This window comes from Poecilia latipinna, unplaced genomic scaffold (assembly GCF_001443285.1).
Source record: "Poecilia latipinna isolate Pla-1442-1.1 unplaced genomic scaffold, P_latipinna-1.0 Scaffold258, whole genome shotgun sequence".
In the NCBI taxonomy this organism is placed as follows: Eukaryota; Metazoa; Chordata; class Actinopteri; order Cyprinodontiformes; family Poeciliidae; genus Poecilia; species Poecilia latipinna.
The window spans coordinates 478,947-494,195 of NW_015112874.1; the positions used below are offsets into that span (position 1 = coordinate 478,947).

Below are 15,249 nucleotides of genomic sequence, written 5' to 3' on the forward strand. Positions count from 1 at the left end.
TCCCTGGCCCAATTTTTAAACCCAAAATCTTTTTTTTAAAAAAAATTTAAACCCACCCCCCCCCCCCCCCCCAAATAACTATAAATTTAAAACAAATTCAAGGGTTCCCCCAGAAAACTTGCTAAGCCCAATGGCTGGGTGCTAGGGCAGTCATTCATCCAGCGGCCTGTCGTGTTTTTGAGTTAAAAAATGCTTAAATTTGACAGGACATTTTAAGAGATCACTTGATAATTATGTATTATTGAAAGATTGGAAGATTAATACCTGAACACCAACTATAAAGTCTTAAAAAATGCAAACATTTTAAAAAGACTTAAACAAATAAGCAATGCTCAGCCTTGTGGGGGCACAAGTAAAGCCTGGTGGCCCACTAGGCTTATAATACACTGGGGGAATCTCTGAAATTGTAAATATAAAATAATGGGGACTGAACTAGCTGTTTTATCAAAGGTCTTCCAGTCTGACTCACGTATAATTACAGTCTTAATCAAGGTTTTTTCAAATATTTAGCATCAGGATCCCTGTCTCAAATTATTTCTCTGATACTTGTTGTTGGCATAGTGTCTGTAATTTCATGTCTTCCCAGTAATGGTGCTGGTGATGGGCCTGAGTTTTTAAAACTCCGCTTTGGAAAAATCTTTAGGTAATCATTATAACTTTGAGTTAATCAATTTATATTTTTCCTGACAAACTAAAGGGCTTAACTGAGTTGGGGCAATTTGACAAATTTAACGGCCATCGGACAGCCTGTGCCCTTCACTGGTCTTTTGTCTTTTTTTTTTCTTTTTTTTTTAAATCAATTTTTTTCTCTTTTTCACATGCGTTAGTTTCTTAACTAAGAACAATGTTTGAATGAAGACAAAACCCAACAATAAACATCCCTGTTTTTAATAGTATATACAACTCCTTCCAGCTGCAAGCAAAGCCTGTAATTTTCTCCCAGAGTGCCTTCAAGTTCACCGTCGATTTATTTACTCTGAGTTTTAATAAAGACAAAAAATAGCAGCAGCATATTTTCAGAAAATATATACATTTATATAATAACCACAATGGTGGTCTTGGTGTCTTTTTTTTTCCAATTTTATTATGTTTATGAACCATTTCCAGTTCATATGTCTTACAAACTTGGTATGAAACAGCAAATACAAAAACTGGTCCAGCAAACGTACTCGACCATAAAGAAAAATCTAAATGAGTTTGCTCATTGAAAATAAATAAATGACTGAATAATCCCAAAAACTGTAATGTCTCCATACAGAATCGGTAACAGGAAAACAAGGAATATATATATATATATATATATATATATATATATATATATATATATATATATATATATATATATATATATATATATAAAACAAGTATGAAGTATGTTCAGCTTAATGGATTTGAACAGGTGATGAACAATGTCACCAGCATTCTGAAGGTGTCCTTATGGCCGGTACATACAGATGTTTTCACTCCGTCTGCGACTGAATGACTACTTTATTAATCCCCACAAGAGAAGGAGTTTTTCAAAAGTTTTGAAATTTCAGCAGACTTCTTTTGTTGATCGGCTCGTGATTTACGTCAATGCAAACTCCAAAAAAATAAAAAAATTCAACCACACCAGTGAACCGATGGACTGCCCTGTGTTATCAGAGAGCTGCGCAGTTTTGAGGCACATAATTATGAGTTTAATCTTGAGCAACGCCTCTTGACTTCTGGAGCGTAATGACCGTGATTTCCCACAAGCAGCGACTCTCTGAGGAACGGGAACGCAATAAAGAAGTGAGAAACGGTTCCGCTCTGGTCACCGTTATGACGGAGCCACAGCTTTGTCCCAACCGCTGCGAAAAACCTGAACTACATGACATTAATTTGGCATAATGCGCATTTTGTCCTTTGTTTGGATTTTTCTTTTAAATAAAATTCATGCGTGGATGAATCAGTCCTAATTTGGACTGTTTTCAGGGAAGAAATAAATACCAGCAAAACTAAATGAACAGAGGTAACATTGTAAAGAAGATTGGGTCTGTATTCCTTTACGTACAAACAAATTTTCCCATTCACTCTAGTTACAGTATTTTGGGAGTTTTTCAGCATGAAGAACATGAAGTGCTGCTGGCCTGAACTTCCCTCTCACAGCATTGGATTTGTTTGCAACTTCTCACTTTTGCGCCAAAGCTACTCTTACATTTTGTCGCTCAGTCGACCTGTTGAAAATAAAAACATGACATATTGATATATTAATCTTCTGTGCCACACATTGTGAAAATATTTATATCACATTTTACGACCTAAAAAAGTCAAGAATGTGCTTGAGAAACAGAAATTCAAAAGTGATATTTCGACTGTTTTGTTTAGGAAAAATAGAATTAAATTACATTGTTGTATTTTTTTTTTCTTTCTCCTCTCCTTTCTCTGTCATTTGGCCCTACAGGTCAGTGAGCTTCCCTTGGAGGAGCTACTGGCTTTGTATGGATATCAAGTATCCAATCCACAGAAGGACACATGTCCTATAACCACCACTCTCCCAGATACGACCCTGGATAAGGTGGGATTCAGCTAAAGCATACATCAACTAGTGCCATTATTCATTTGTTATACAACTTGATGGGTTTCTTGCTATTGGCTCAATTTACTTGAGCTATCTATGATTTTTGTGTATTCAGCCAATCACATTACAGAAATGCACCGAAAACATTAGGACAATTTCAAACACTGCTTAGTTTTTTGTAGTATTGTTGTTTGTTTTTTTGTGTGTGTTGCACAGGACCAGAAAACTAAGGACCTGTTTCATGGCAAGCAAGAGAAACAAGCTTCAGACTACGATCTCACCTCCTCAAACACCTCAGATTTGCTGCCCAGCCTCCAGGGTAACACACACAGGATTAATTACCCATAAAGATTTTCACAACAGAAGAAGTGTTGATGAAAGTATTTTTAGTTTTGTCCTTTTTATTCAAATACAAGAGCTGTAGTTATTTTCTGTCCAAAAAGTTTTTTGAAGCATTGATGTATTAATGTCTATTTCACAGATTAGATTTGTGTTATTCCCCCTTAAAGGAAGCTGAAAATTGTCTCCGCTATTTTGATCATTATTTTGTAGAGATAAATATTTCTATACTTTTCTAAACGGCTAGTTTATCGTCATTTGAGTTGTGAATGTGTTCTTTGGAGACATTTTTCCATTTCCAAACAATTAGCTGGCTTTGCTTGCTTGTAATAATTTCTAATCTAATATTTGGACAATTTTCCTCACTTATTTCTAACATATTTCTGAAAGCTTTTCCATAAACCGTTCAAGTATTTGAGGTGTTAGGTGCGCTCGACATCACAGCTGATTTGGAAAATGTTTTTCTTTTTTGAGGAGTTCTGCTCAGGGTTGAATAATCCTCTTTGTGCCGTTTTTGTCTCTTTCAGACGGATACAAAGCGACGAGTGTCAGCTCATCAGACGACGACACTGATGACTCTTCTATTCCGTCCAATGAAGAGCACAAGGTTAGCTACTCAGAATGATCTCATGTTGAGTTGGTCACTGTGCAGCGGCTACATAAACTGGAGTCAGTCAGACTCGTCACACGTCCAGTTTGTTTTAAATCTTTTTTTTTTTTATCACTCTTCTGAATAGTGATATGGGCATTTTACATGTGCAAGCAGTGAAGATTTTAATTCGATTCAAGCTTATTTCATCGAGGACAACACATTAAACCAGTGTTTCTAGGATCACCTTCATCTTGTAGTGAATGCTCAGATTTGAACCATTTTATTGTTTTTCTCTGCAGGAGATCATGGTCGGCTCCATGTATCAAGCAAAAATCCCACCAATAAATCCACATTTATCTGAGGAGAGAGGTGAAAAATGATTGTTTGTGGAGTGCATTTGTTGAGTAGACCTTGTAGACGTTTTACCGTAAATATTTTACCTGTAGATATTCTGAAAATTAGAAACTTGGTGTAAAAGTAGAGACTGCTACGCACAGACCTGTCATCATTCTCATCATCTCCATCTTCCTCTTCATTTCTCTCTTAAATCCCAATTTTTCCTGCTTGCGCTCCTCCAGCTTACAACAACGACGACCAGTTGCTGTGGAGGCCCGGGGTTTTGCCTGTACAGGAAGTAGAGGAATTTTTGCAGAATGCACAGAGACTTGGTGGCCAGGAGGGGGCGGTATGGACCCAAATGGCCGCTGTCCAAGACAATGAGCAGGTACATCGTCAGTGTGGCATTTTATGCTATTCACATCAGCAGGGCTTGCAGCTGTAGGTGACTGCATTAAAATTTATAATGCTGTTTGTCTGCTAAACAAGCCAAAGGAACAGGGATAGTTTAGCAGGAGTCTTTAGAAGTTAATTTAATTGTCATGTGGAATTAGGTTTTGATTTCTGCCTTCTTTTTGACTCAACATTCAGGCGCTGTATGAACTAGTGAAATGCAACTTCAATGCAGAAGAAGCACTGAGACGGTTACGTTTCAATGTGAAAGTATTCAGTGGTAAGACTCTTCCTGTTGTCCTGGTTGACTTTTTTTTTTGTAAGTGATCTGATTTGTACGATCCTATTCAGTATTGAACCACATAGTTAAACCTACTTGCGCTGTTAAACTTTAGCAAAGTTCTAACGTTTGTGACCGTTTGGTCCATTTGCTTGTTATCATTTGCTTAATATAATCTGCTTCCCGACTGGCCGTCAGCTTAAAAGGTGGTTTACGGTTTATATCTTCTGTATTCATTCGGAGGAAAAAGAATAACCTGTTTAACAGGTTTAAAAAAAAAAAAAAAACTCATTGGCTGTTTTTCAGGAACTCATTCCAGATAGAATTAAAACGCTTTGTTTCAAAATAAATTAAAGAACAATGAGTCTCATGTGGAAGAGATAACTTGAGACTACTTTAAAAGCCTTAACTTACTTTTACTTTATCAAACTATATACACTTATAACAGGATGTGTGACGTAACTTGTCAGACTGTGTACTTTAGGCCATTTACCGTTTGGAATACCAGTTTGTGCCCAAGCTTAAATTTGACGATGTCTTCATCAGCATTTTCATCATTTATTTTTAGTAAATCTTTTCACACAAGGTTTTTGTTATGATGATGACATCTATTTTTTCATGATGTCACACAAGGTGATGTGATGTGTTTGAAGTAATGCCTTAAATATATCCATGGGGTGTATCTCCTTCTAATCTTAATGCTGTGAATAAACCTATCAGAAGCTTTCAAAACCGTTTGAATGCATAGGATGCTTTTACATAAACTCTTCAATTTAAAAAAAATGCCTAGAAAAAACAAAACCCTCAATAATTCTGCCATTTTGCAAATATAAATAATTTTGGTAATCCTAACGGAGAAGAGGTGGAAATGTTTATACTTTAGCTATTCTTTAGCTATATTTCTATAGTACACGTGCAGTAAAAACATGTCGTTTTCCCAAAAGCCTGTGACTTTATTCCACCACAAAACTTGAGACCCTTGTGTCGAGTTGCGACGCTCTAGCTTAGAAGTGTAGATTCCAAGATTTTCAGCAGGAGATGAATGATTTTTGTTATCAATATCAATCGATGTGCTTAACCTGAACTAGTTTGCAGGATCACAGTTCTCTGTGTGCCTACTGCTTTTAGAGGAGCTGTGTTCTTGGAGTGAGGAGGAGTGTAGGAACTTTGAGAATGGCTACCGCGTTTATGGGAAAAACTTCCATCTCATTCAGGCTAATAAGGTATATCATCAAATTTAGATCTTTTCATCCTTAATCGAGCCTCAAAACTTGACCGATTGTTTTAAATACTTGTCTCTAAAAAGGATTGAAACCTTTCTCCACAGGTACGAACTCGCTCCGTTGGCGAGTGTGTGGCGTATTACTACATGTGGAAGAAATCGGAGCGCCACATGTTCTTCACCCAGCAGGCCACAAGGGTGAGCCGGAAAAAGTACATCATGCAGTCAGAGAACATGTGAGTACTTCTGCAGAAATAACTGGGTTGAATGGTGACGCTAACTTGTCTGCTAGTTAAAACTGGAAGACGGTTAAGGACTGTTTGTAATATTGGTAAAAATATTTCTATAAATTAATTCTATTGTATAGACCAACAAATGGTAGTGCAAAACTTGGAAGTGGGAAAAATTTGACATTATATCTACGCTATAAAATTGGGTGTTGCAGGGGGTTATAATAATTACACAAATAGCTTGCCCTAATCATAATATATGACCAATAGGCTTGCCATAGACCCTTCTGTCTCGCTCTCTCTTTCTCTCTCAGTTACATCTGAGTGTGTGTAGCAACAAGTGAACTCTACCATGACATCATCTGTGCCAAATGTGTGTTTTTAGTGATTGTGCTTCTGTATTTTAGTGAGGATGGAGACCAGGATGGAGAGGGTGGAGATCTCGAGGGAAGCAACAATTCTTTGGGGTTACTGTCACAGATCTCAATAACCTCTGGACAAATGGAGTCCCGGTTTCCTTCCAGTACAAGTCTGGATCTAAACAAACAAGGTACGAATCAGGAATAGATCAATAAATGAGCTGTGAAACTGAGTTTGTTCTGCTGTAAAATGACTCTTTCTTACAGAAGGTCATTAAAACATGCAAGTGACAGTACTTAAGTATGTACATATTGTGCAGCACTACAGTGACAATGAACATTTAATTTGAACTTTTCTGAAAAGTAAGAAAAAACCTCCAGCATTAATGGAAACCAAATCCTAAGAGTCGTACATGCAGGTGTTTTTTTTTTTTTTTACTTTACTGTGCAGAATTCTTCAGTTTATGTTTTTTTTTTGGCATCGAGATCACATCATTTGCTTCATCTTCATTATGTTTTGTTATGTCTCCCCACCTTTGTTTTCTCCCATCCTTACTGTCGCGTGTTGTTCTGTCTGTGCATGCACGTGTGCATGTCTGTGTTTGTTGGGTGTGCATGTCTGTCTGTGCACGGTTCACGTTGGCGTTCCGCTCCAGAAGAAGAAGGCCGCCCCAGGCGCAGACGAACGCCCCGCTTTCTCTTAAAGCCATGACCTCCGTCCACACGCGCCACAGAAAGCAGGCTGGGCCTGCAGGTAAAGAAAACGGGGTGAACTAATGTGAACAAAAAGAACAAATAACTTGGCTCTTGTTGATGTTTGCAATCTGTTTCCAAGAAAGATTTGTCACCACAAAATTACAATAACTTCACGTGCATCGGTGTCTCCTCACACATTGTCACCGAAAATGCAATAACGCCCTTTATGGTTCCACATTTAGTTACTTTACAGAATCTACGAACTTGTGCTCAGAGAGCTGCAGACTGTTGTCTTTTGGCGAATATTTATTTCATTACTTCCCGGAAGCCTGAAGTCTTTTCACTGCTATCCACTGATGATCTGCCTCACTATTCCTTTTTCTTTTTTTTTTTTTTAAATGACTGGTAATCTTCTGACTGAAGTTAGGCAAAAAAAAAAAAAAAAAAAAAAAAAAAAAATATTTATATATATTTTTTTATATATAAAAATATTTTTTTTTTTTAGTAATGTGAATATAAATAAACTGAATTGAACTGAATAAAGTACCTTTAATTTGTCTTTATATTTACGTCATTTGACGAAATTCTCAAAATAGACAAATTCCTCCTTTTCTTCTTCTTCCTAACATTGCTGCATAGGGCCTTTGAAGGGCCTTTATTTTATTTTTGCAATCGCTTTTTTTAATTGAGATTTGATGGAATATTTTTCTTTAATGATCTTATTTGAATCAGAAATCATGAAAAATCAAAAACGGAGCAAGTGTCTGACGAGCCTCAGTGGTTGTGCTGATCAGACGTGATCTGAATTTGTCTCTTTGTACCCAGACGGCGAGCTGGTGATGAGTCTATCCGAGCTGTGTCCCGACGAATGTCCTCAGCAGCTCTTCGATTGTCCGTTCTCTTTCCCATCCATGGACGAGCTCGGAGACGCCGACTCGGATCGTCCCTCGGCTCCGGTTCAGCTCCAGTCTCAGCCCTCTGACCAGCACTCCGAGTGGGGCCGTGGAAACCCGCTGTCCCGCCTTGACGACGACCACGGCTTCCTGAACTCCTGCTTCTACCACCTTCAGATGCACGGCAGGCCTTTCGTTTCTGACGGCCCCGGCTGTGGCGTGGCAGGCGGTGGGACTCGCGCCTCCCACAGGCTGCAGGTGGAATTTAACCTCCCCTCCACCTCGGCTTCCTCGCCCGCTGTCCTCTCATCAAACTTCCAGGCGTTGGGCAGCCTGCTGCACCCCTAGCCCTTTTGACATTGAGGCAGAGGGTAAAGTACATGGAAGAATATCGTCCGTTTACTCGCTCTGCAGACAGATATTTAATTGGTCAAACGGTTTGTGCATCTGAAAAAGATGGAGCTGTTGCTCTGGAGGAGGCCTTACCATCAACGTCCGTCCGTTGTTGAATGCCGAGTGTTTAATTTATGACCGTCAGCCATTGATCGTGTGTATATCTATTAATTACAGTTTGTAAAAGCACAGTGTAGGGGATGAAAGCTGCAGACCAGTTTTCTAAATCGCATCCATTCTCTCACAGTCGTAACTTATTCAGTTTTTGTTTTTTTTAGTTTTTTTTATCATCATTACTCCTTTGAAAGAAACGTTGGGTTAAAGAGCCAGCAACTTGTTTATCTTTTCTTCTGTCACTTTTATTGCTGCTGCTGTTTCAGACGATTTTCCATCACACACATCAGATGCTCAATCTTGGCAAGTTTTTTATGTGGAAATTATGTCTCCCCCTCTTCGTCCGCCCTGCCTGTTGTGTTTAGGTTTCCTAGGAGAAATCTTTCATATTTACAATGAAACCTGTACCAAAATTGTATATATAGATTTGTTTTAAACATGAAGCCACAAAGGAGCTCAATAATTCATCAAAACTTCATCCTACACATTTTAATAAATTGATTAAATTGTACTTGACGTGCGTGAATCAATTGGCTGGAGGACTGAGCCAAATTTGACCCGGATTGTCAGGTCAAAACCTTTAAAATCTGTTGTTTTTTTTGTTTGTTTTTTTTCAGTTTATTAAATGGATAATAATGAGCAGCACCCACTATTTTCTGTTCTATGCATGCACCAATCAACAACATAAACTCTGCTGCACTAGCCTCCATCAGCTTCTTTATCTGATTTTTGGTAAATCAAATAAAAATGAGAGAAATATGCTTTGATTTTAGAAGTAGGGATACTGGAAAATAGATCAGATTGGTGCATTCTTTTCCTTTTTTTTTTTTTTTTTTACATCAAATGCAATATAAATAGGATTATGCATCACTAACTTCTGTGTCTCCATGTGCAGTTTGTCAGTTCCTGCAAGATCATTGCGTACCTTAGCATATAATGAGAAACGCTCATCCTTGAACGGCTTCATGTTTACATCCACTGACAGAAATGCTTGGACAGTTTGTTGGTTAAAGCGCATCAACAGCTGTTCTGGTCTGAAGGTAAAGTTCTCTTCTTCTTTGTTTTCATCTGGTTCACATCCTTTGAGCCAAGGAGTGACCCCGTCCTTTACTTCCAACCTGAACTTCTGGTTTCAATGTGGGCTTTATTTATTAGTAGCTGAAAACTCCCAATTTTCTTTTACAAGAAACAAGAACTGAGTTATACACATTTGCTAATCGACATTTGGATCATTGTCTTTCATCAGAATATGTTTCAGATGTGAAATTACTCTGGTTTAATTGATGACGTAACACAGCTCTTGTTTTGAATTCATTCAGACTTTTTTTTTTTTTCTTTTTTACAAAAAAGCCTGAATGAAGCAAACGTCTTTGAAAGAAACAAACGGCAACACTCAGGAAATGTATGTAGAGTAAAAATTGTTGTTCGTGTCTGACTGGGACAAGCAATGTCTGTACATTTTATTTGCTTATTTATCCAATAATGGTAAAAAGAGTTAAAATGTCCTTTTTTAGTCATGTTCATATTGTTTATGTTTACGTGTTGCTGCATTTTGCCGACTCTAAAAGAGCAAAAGGTTCCACAGATGAATTGGACCCGCTTTGTCCGTCTTCACTCGTTTCTTAATTTCCTTTCCTAACTGGTTGTGTGATCCGTTTTCAACTCGGAGTCCTTCTTTTTATTTTGTTTTATTGTTTTTTTTTTTTTAACACAGGTAAAGTTGAGGCAAGACAGTGAAGACAGAAAAAGAAAACGAGCTGAAATCTTTTATTTCATTTTGTTCTTATGAATATATATATAGGTTCATACGTGTATTCAAATTATAAATTGTTTTCATCATATTTCTTTTTAAATATATTTTGTAAATAAAAATGTGAAATTAAACTTACCAGTGTAAACATTAAACTGTAGTGTTATTTAAATCAATCTGAAATGATGTAGTCTGATCTACTTGCAGTGTCCTGGCATTTGCTTTATTTGGTCCCTTTACTTAAAGATGTAGTTTGGATGGAGAGATTAAAAGAGAATGGAAAATTATGCCATTTTGCAATGATATCAACCACCATTTAATCCAGTTTCACCATTCAGTATATTTTAGTAAGACTATCAGAATCCCACATCTTGGTTTGGCGATATCTGAGCATGGAAGTTTTCCAAATCCCTCAGATTTATGTCATTTGAAGTCATTCTTTTTATTAATTTTTATCATTTATGCTGATAAATAAAAGATCCATCTTCAGTTTTCTATCAGGCATCTGAAAATTTTAGGGTCAGAGTTGCTAGAAAGTTAGAAAAGTTTTAGAGAGTTTTGCTTCCATCTGAACATAAAAATAACCCAAGATCAATATTCTGCCACCGTGTCTCAGTATGTCTGACATCTTTCTGGTGTTGCTTCATGTTGTTTATTTAGAAAGGTGGCCCAGCTGGGTCATCCTGGTTTCATCATCACTAGGTTTAAGGGAGAACCGGGCCTGGATGCTTCTTAAGATGATTCCTGTGTTCCAACCTTGTCAAATAGTACAAGTACACAGAGAATACCGCAGGTTGTTTTCATGAGTAACACAGACAGTATTTGTCAAAAATATCCTGTGGTTCCTTTAGTGTTGCGGTTGCTATCTGAATGATCTCCCTCAACTAGACTTTCCGTCTAGTTTTTGCAATGCGACCGTGCCAGATTTTTACTGATAGTTTTTCCACTGCGTCATGAAATGTTGATAATGCAGAACAACATGTACAGCACAGGTCTTGGTGTGGAAAGAGAGTTTTAACTTGTGTCTAGTTATATTTATGATTTCAAATGGTAGAGACATTACATTTTCAAATTGGATCAGGCTTGTTTGGATATTTCTTCCTGAACGTATTGACACTTTTGTTTGTTAGTGTATTTGGCTTATATTTATCACTATGTCATCTTGTAAAGCATGGAGAGAAACTTCAATACATTCTAGTTGTTTCTGTCTTACTGACTTTGATGCAGAGCTTGGCACTGATAGAACGATTGGACCTGGAAGCGCAGTTCGGCTCTCGTTTCCTCCTGCGACGCAATACTAGTCTTACCTACTTAATATACAAAATGAAACAACAAAATAATTATACTACTGCAACTTATGCAGGATGTGTCTGACGAGTGGACTTCAAGTCTGGCAGCATGAATTTGGCAAAAAGACGTGCAACAACAACATGTCTGTATTTTTATGACAGTTTCTGCTTTTTGCTCCTGGTCTCAGATGTCAGATTCCTCGAAAACAAAACAAAAAATTCCTGTTTGCTAACAAGCATAGCAGTAAAACGGGAACAATAAAAACAATTGTTGACGTTTGAGTTCAGTGAAGAGGAATCTCAATGTATCGTAGCCTAATAAAATGCTTGTCTTCTGAGTTAAGCTAGCCTTAATTAATTACTTTGGAAATGTTTTATTTAAAAAGTAAGAGACAGTTTTGTTTTAATAACTCTTGATCCCAAGTGGGAATAATTCAAGAAATCTTCGGAAATAAACTGGTTTTATTTTCAGCACAAACCCATTGTGCCAAAAAGTCACTTTTAAGTAATCAAGCAATCAAACAAACAAGTTGCTTAAAGGCAGAATGCAAAAGGGGTCAATATATATTTTTGAAAAGTGTGCATCCTGGCACAACTGCAGCAAAACTAACAGCATATGAGAAAAATAACACATCAGCAGTCAGACGTGGCGATAATGGGATGGTCTGGAAATGCTTTATTTTTGACATAATTGTTGCCCATGGACTCTACAGAAAATCCTTAAGTAGAATATCTGATCTTCAGGTTCATAACCTCAGGCTGTACTTGGATTATGCAGAAGAGTAATGATCCAAAGCACACCAGCTAATAGTTCATTAAAGAGTAAATTAAGTACTTGGAGTGGCCTAGTCAAAGGCTTTTCCAGACTGTCATTCTTGAAGAAGGTTGACTAAAATACTTCCACAAAGAAGAATTGGTCAAATTCCCCTGTAGTGATGAAAAAAGCTTATTAACTGCAAATGCAACATGATGGTAGTTGTTGCTTCTCAGACTGTGGCTCTTTGGACCAGTTTGGGTCGGACAGATTTTTTTCCTCCAACAAATAAGCTCATCTTTTGAAATTTTGTATTTATTCCAGATATTTATTTATCTGATATCAAATTTGTCCTGATCATCTGAAACGAGAACAAATCCACAAGAGAACAAGAACTTTTTTTAATGACACTCTAGGTTAAGTTTTTTTTTTTTTTTTTTTTCCCCAAATCATGTTCTTACAGGCAAAAATCTGAGATAGCAAAGGGCTTTACACTTCTAAAAACAAAATTATTAATAAGCAAAGTTCTTAGGTTTAAAGTTTTTCCTTAAATTGTTGTTTGCAGCTTTTCTATTTTTTTCCGGTATTTCCCTGATCAGTACCTTAGATGGTGAACCAATATTTTAATGAAGAGCAGATTACTGAATAGGCCAGTTCATCACTATTTATTACTCAGAAAATATTGCAATAATCAGTCAAAGGTACAATAATAAAGGGATTTAAAATGTCTCAAACATATAGATGTGAGGCATCTATCAGAAACAACCACAAGGGGGCAGAAAAGTCTCAGTTTAAACTAAATTATTTTCATCTTCTTCTTACCTCCTTTATTCTTACTGTTTAACCCGCTCCGCGCAGCCCTTCACGCAATTTGATTTCAGGTTATTTAATTCACTTTGCTTGTGTGCAAAAAGTCAAATAAAAGTTGCAACTCAGAGCACATGTGTGGAAGATTAGCTGCTTAACTCCACAGTGCTGAACTAATATACTTGAAAGGGATAAACACAGTGCTTCTCATGCAAACAGAATTAAGTGTCAATGCGCACTTATTAGTCAAGGAATTACACACATGGCTGGATGCAACAAACAAATGGTAGCTGCTGAAGGGGGGTTACGCCTGCAGGGCAGCGGGGGTCACTGAGGGCTGGAGTCCTGCTGTTGTTAAGTCATGCTAATTCTAGATTCTCAGTCCGCAGGCTTTTTAAGGCTCCCCTTTTATGATGGGAGGGAAATAGTGTCTTTTAATTTTGTTCATAGCCCAACTACAGCTCTTCGCAAAAGTACACCCCCACAAACCTTCTCCAATTTGGTCATGTTACAACCTTAGCTTACAATGTACCAACGTAAAGTAGTGCGTAGTTGTAAAATGGAAGGGAAATGACACAGGACGTTTATTGTTGTTTCTTCTTTCTTTTTTTTTTTCTCCAATAAAAATCTAAATGTCAACTGCAACGACAGCTGCAAGTCTTAGGGGTCGGTTCCTGCAACCTTCACATATCTGGTGACTGAAAATTTTTAAATTTCTCCATCTGTCTTTTTTTTGCTTAAGCTCCGTCAGTCAGGTTGAATGGAAAGTGTCTGTGAGCAACCTTCTCTTGCGACAGATTCTCAATCAGACTTGCGTCTAGACTTCGATTGGGCCATCCAAACTTGTATGTATCAATCTCAGTCACTTCCACTGCAGCTCTGATTGCGTGTTTAGGGTCATTGTTCTGTGAGAGCTTCAAGCTCCACCCAACTCTCAAAGCCTTTTGAAACCTTAGTCTAACTGGTTCTCCACCAGCCATGCCCAGCATTTAAATCAACGTAACGACTTCTCTGTGTGTGCTGAAGGACATTTCCGCACAACATGATGCAGCCACCACCATGCTTCACCCTTCAGGGTGGTGTGTGTTGGGTGTGTGAACCGTGCTAGTTTCGTTACGCATATCGAGTCTTTCCTGAAATCCAGAAAGTTCTGTTCTGCTTTCATCTGAGTAAAACATCTCCTTCCACGCGTTGGCTGTGTTCACCACATGGCAAACGGCGAGTTACACTTCTTAAGGATTTATGCCACAGATTAAAATTGTTTTCCTGATTTAGTTAGGAGGAGACTCCAGCAACACGTCTGACAAACCAACGTTATTATTAACCAGCTGGTGACCTTCATCTGGGTCATCACAAAGCAAAGAGTGTGCATTCTTCTGTCAGCGGACGTACTAACACAGGTGTGGACTACTGCACCTCCTCCAGGCGTACCACAGTCCTGACTCTAAGAAAGGCTCTCCTTGCCTTTGTTGAGCCACGGAGAGCCTTGGTAGGGATAATTGATAAAATAGATCAATTGGGATCAAATGAAATGTTGGGATATTGTTTAATAACCCAGTTCTGCTCCCTGGCCTGTCTGCTGTGATCCTTCATCTTCAGGAGGCTGCTGGTCCATATTCTCCAGCAAACTTACAGACAGACAGGTTTATGCTGAGCTCAAACACCGACGGACTCTCTTTGCTAATAAAGTGACTTTTCAAGTGAATTTTATTTATCGGGAACAGAGTAAATGGGACTGGACACAAACACATACCGGACTCATACCGACAATGCAATCTCACATACAGCACTGTGGGTGATATAAAACATGACTCCTTAATTAAAGCAGCAGTCTGTTTAGTTCTGTCACAATCTGACAAAAGTACGAATGCAATACAGATAATCTAGTTCAGGGGAAGCTGCAGACCTTTGCCTCAGAATATCGCTTTTCTCTCTTCACTTTTGTCTGCAGATTTAACCCAGTTTACAGCTCTCAGAGATCCCTCCTCCTCCCATCTCTTTGCTTCAGTCTGTTGCGTCTTTGCTTCACTAGTTGACCGCAGAGGAGAGAAAAGTTGGGAACTTTTCTCCAACATTCCATTGTATGGAAGAGGATTGGACCCACTGAAGAAAAAAAAAAAAAAAAAAAAAAATCTTAAAAACAACAAAAAAAATTAAGATGAGTTTATTTTTTTTATTTTTTTTTTTGGGTTGAAACTTTTTTTTTTGGTTGAGTCTATTTTTACGGAGCCTTTCAGCATGTATAACAAATCTAACTCCA

General features: G+C 37.8%; 1 protein-coding gene across 1 annotated transcript in view; it reads left to right on the top strand.

Moving 5' to 3' along the window:
• mier2 (mesoderm induction early response 1, family member 2) overlaps positions 1–10,314 on the top strand; it is a 17,783-nt gene extending 7,469 nt beyond the window's left edge. The window contains exons 3-12 of the mRNA XM_015033162.1: positions 2,426–2,539; positions 2,759–2,861; positions 3,409–3,488; positions 3,773–3,842; positions 4,052–4,197; positions 4,401–4,482; positions 5,611–5,705; positions 5,810–5,940; positions 6,342–6,484; positions 7,815–10,314. Of these exons, the coding sequence (XP_014888648.1) occupies positions 2,426–2,539; positions 2,759–2,861; positions 3,409–3,488; positions 3,773–3,842; positions 4,052–4,197; positions 4,401–4,482; positions 5,611–5,705; positions 5,810–5,940; positions 6,342–6,484; positions 7,815–8,230 (1,380 nt within the window). The 3' untranslated portion in view covers positions 8,231–10,314. The remainder of the gene's footprint in view (positions 1–2,425; positions 2,540–2,758; positions 2,862–3,408; positions 3,489–3,772; positions 3,843–4,051; positions 4,198–4,400; positions 4,483–5,610; positions 5,706–5,809; positions 5,941–6,341; positions 6,485–7,814) is intronic.
• Positions 10,315–15,249: the final 4,935 nt, after the last annotated feature.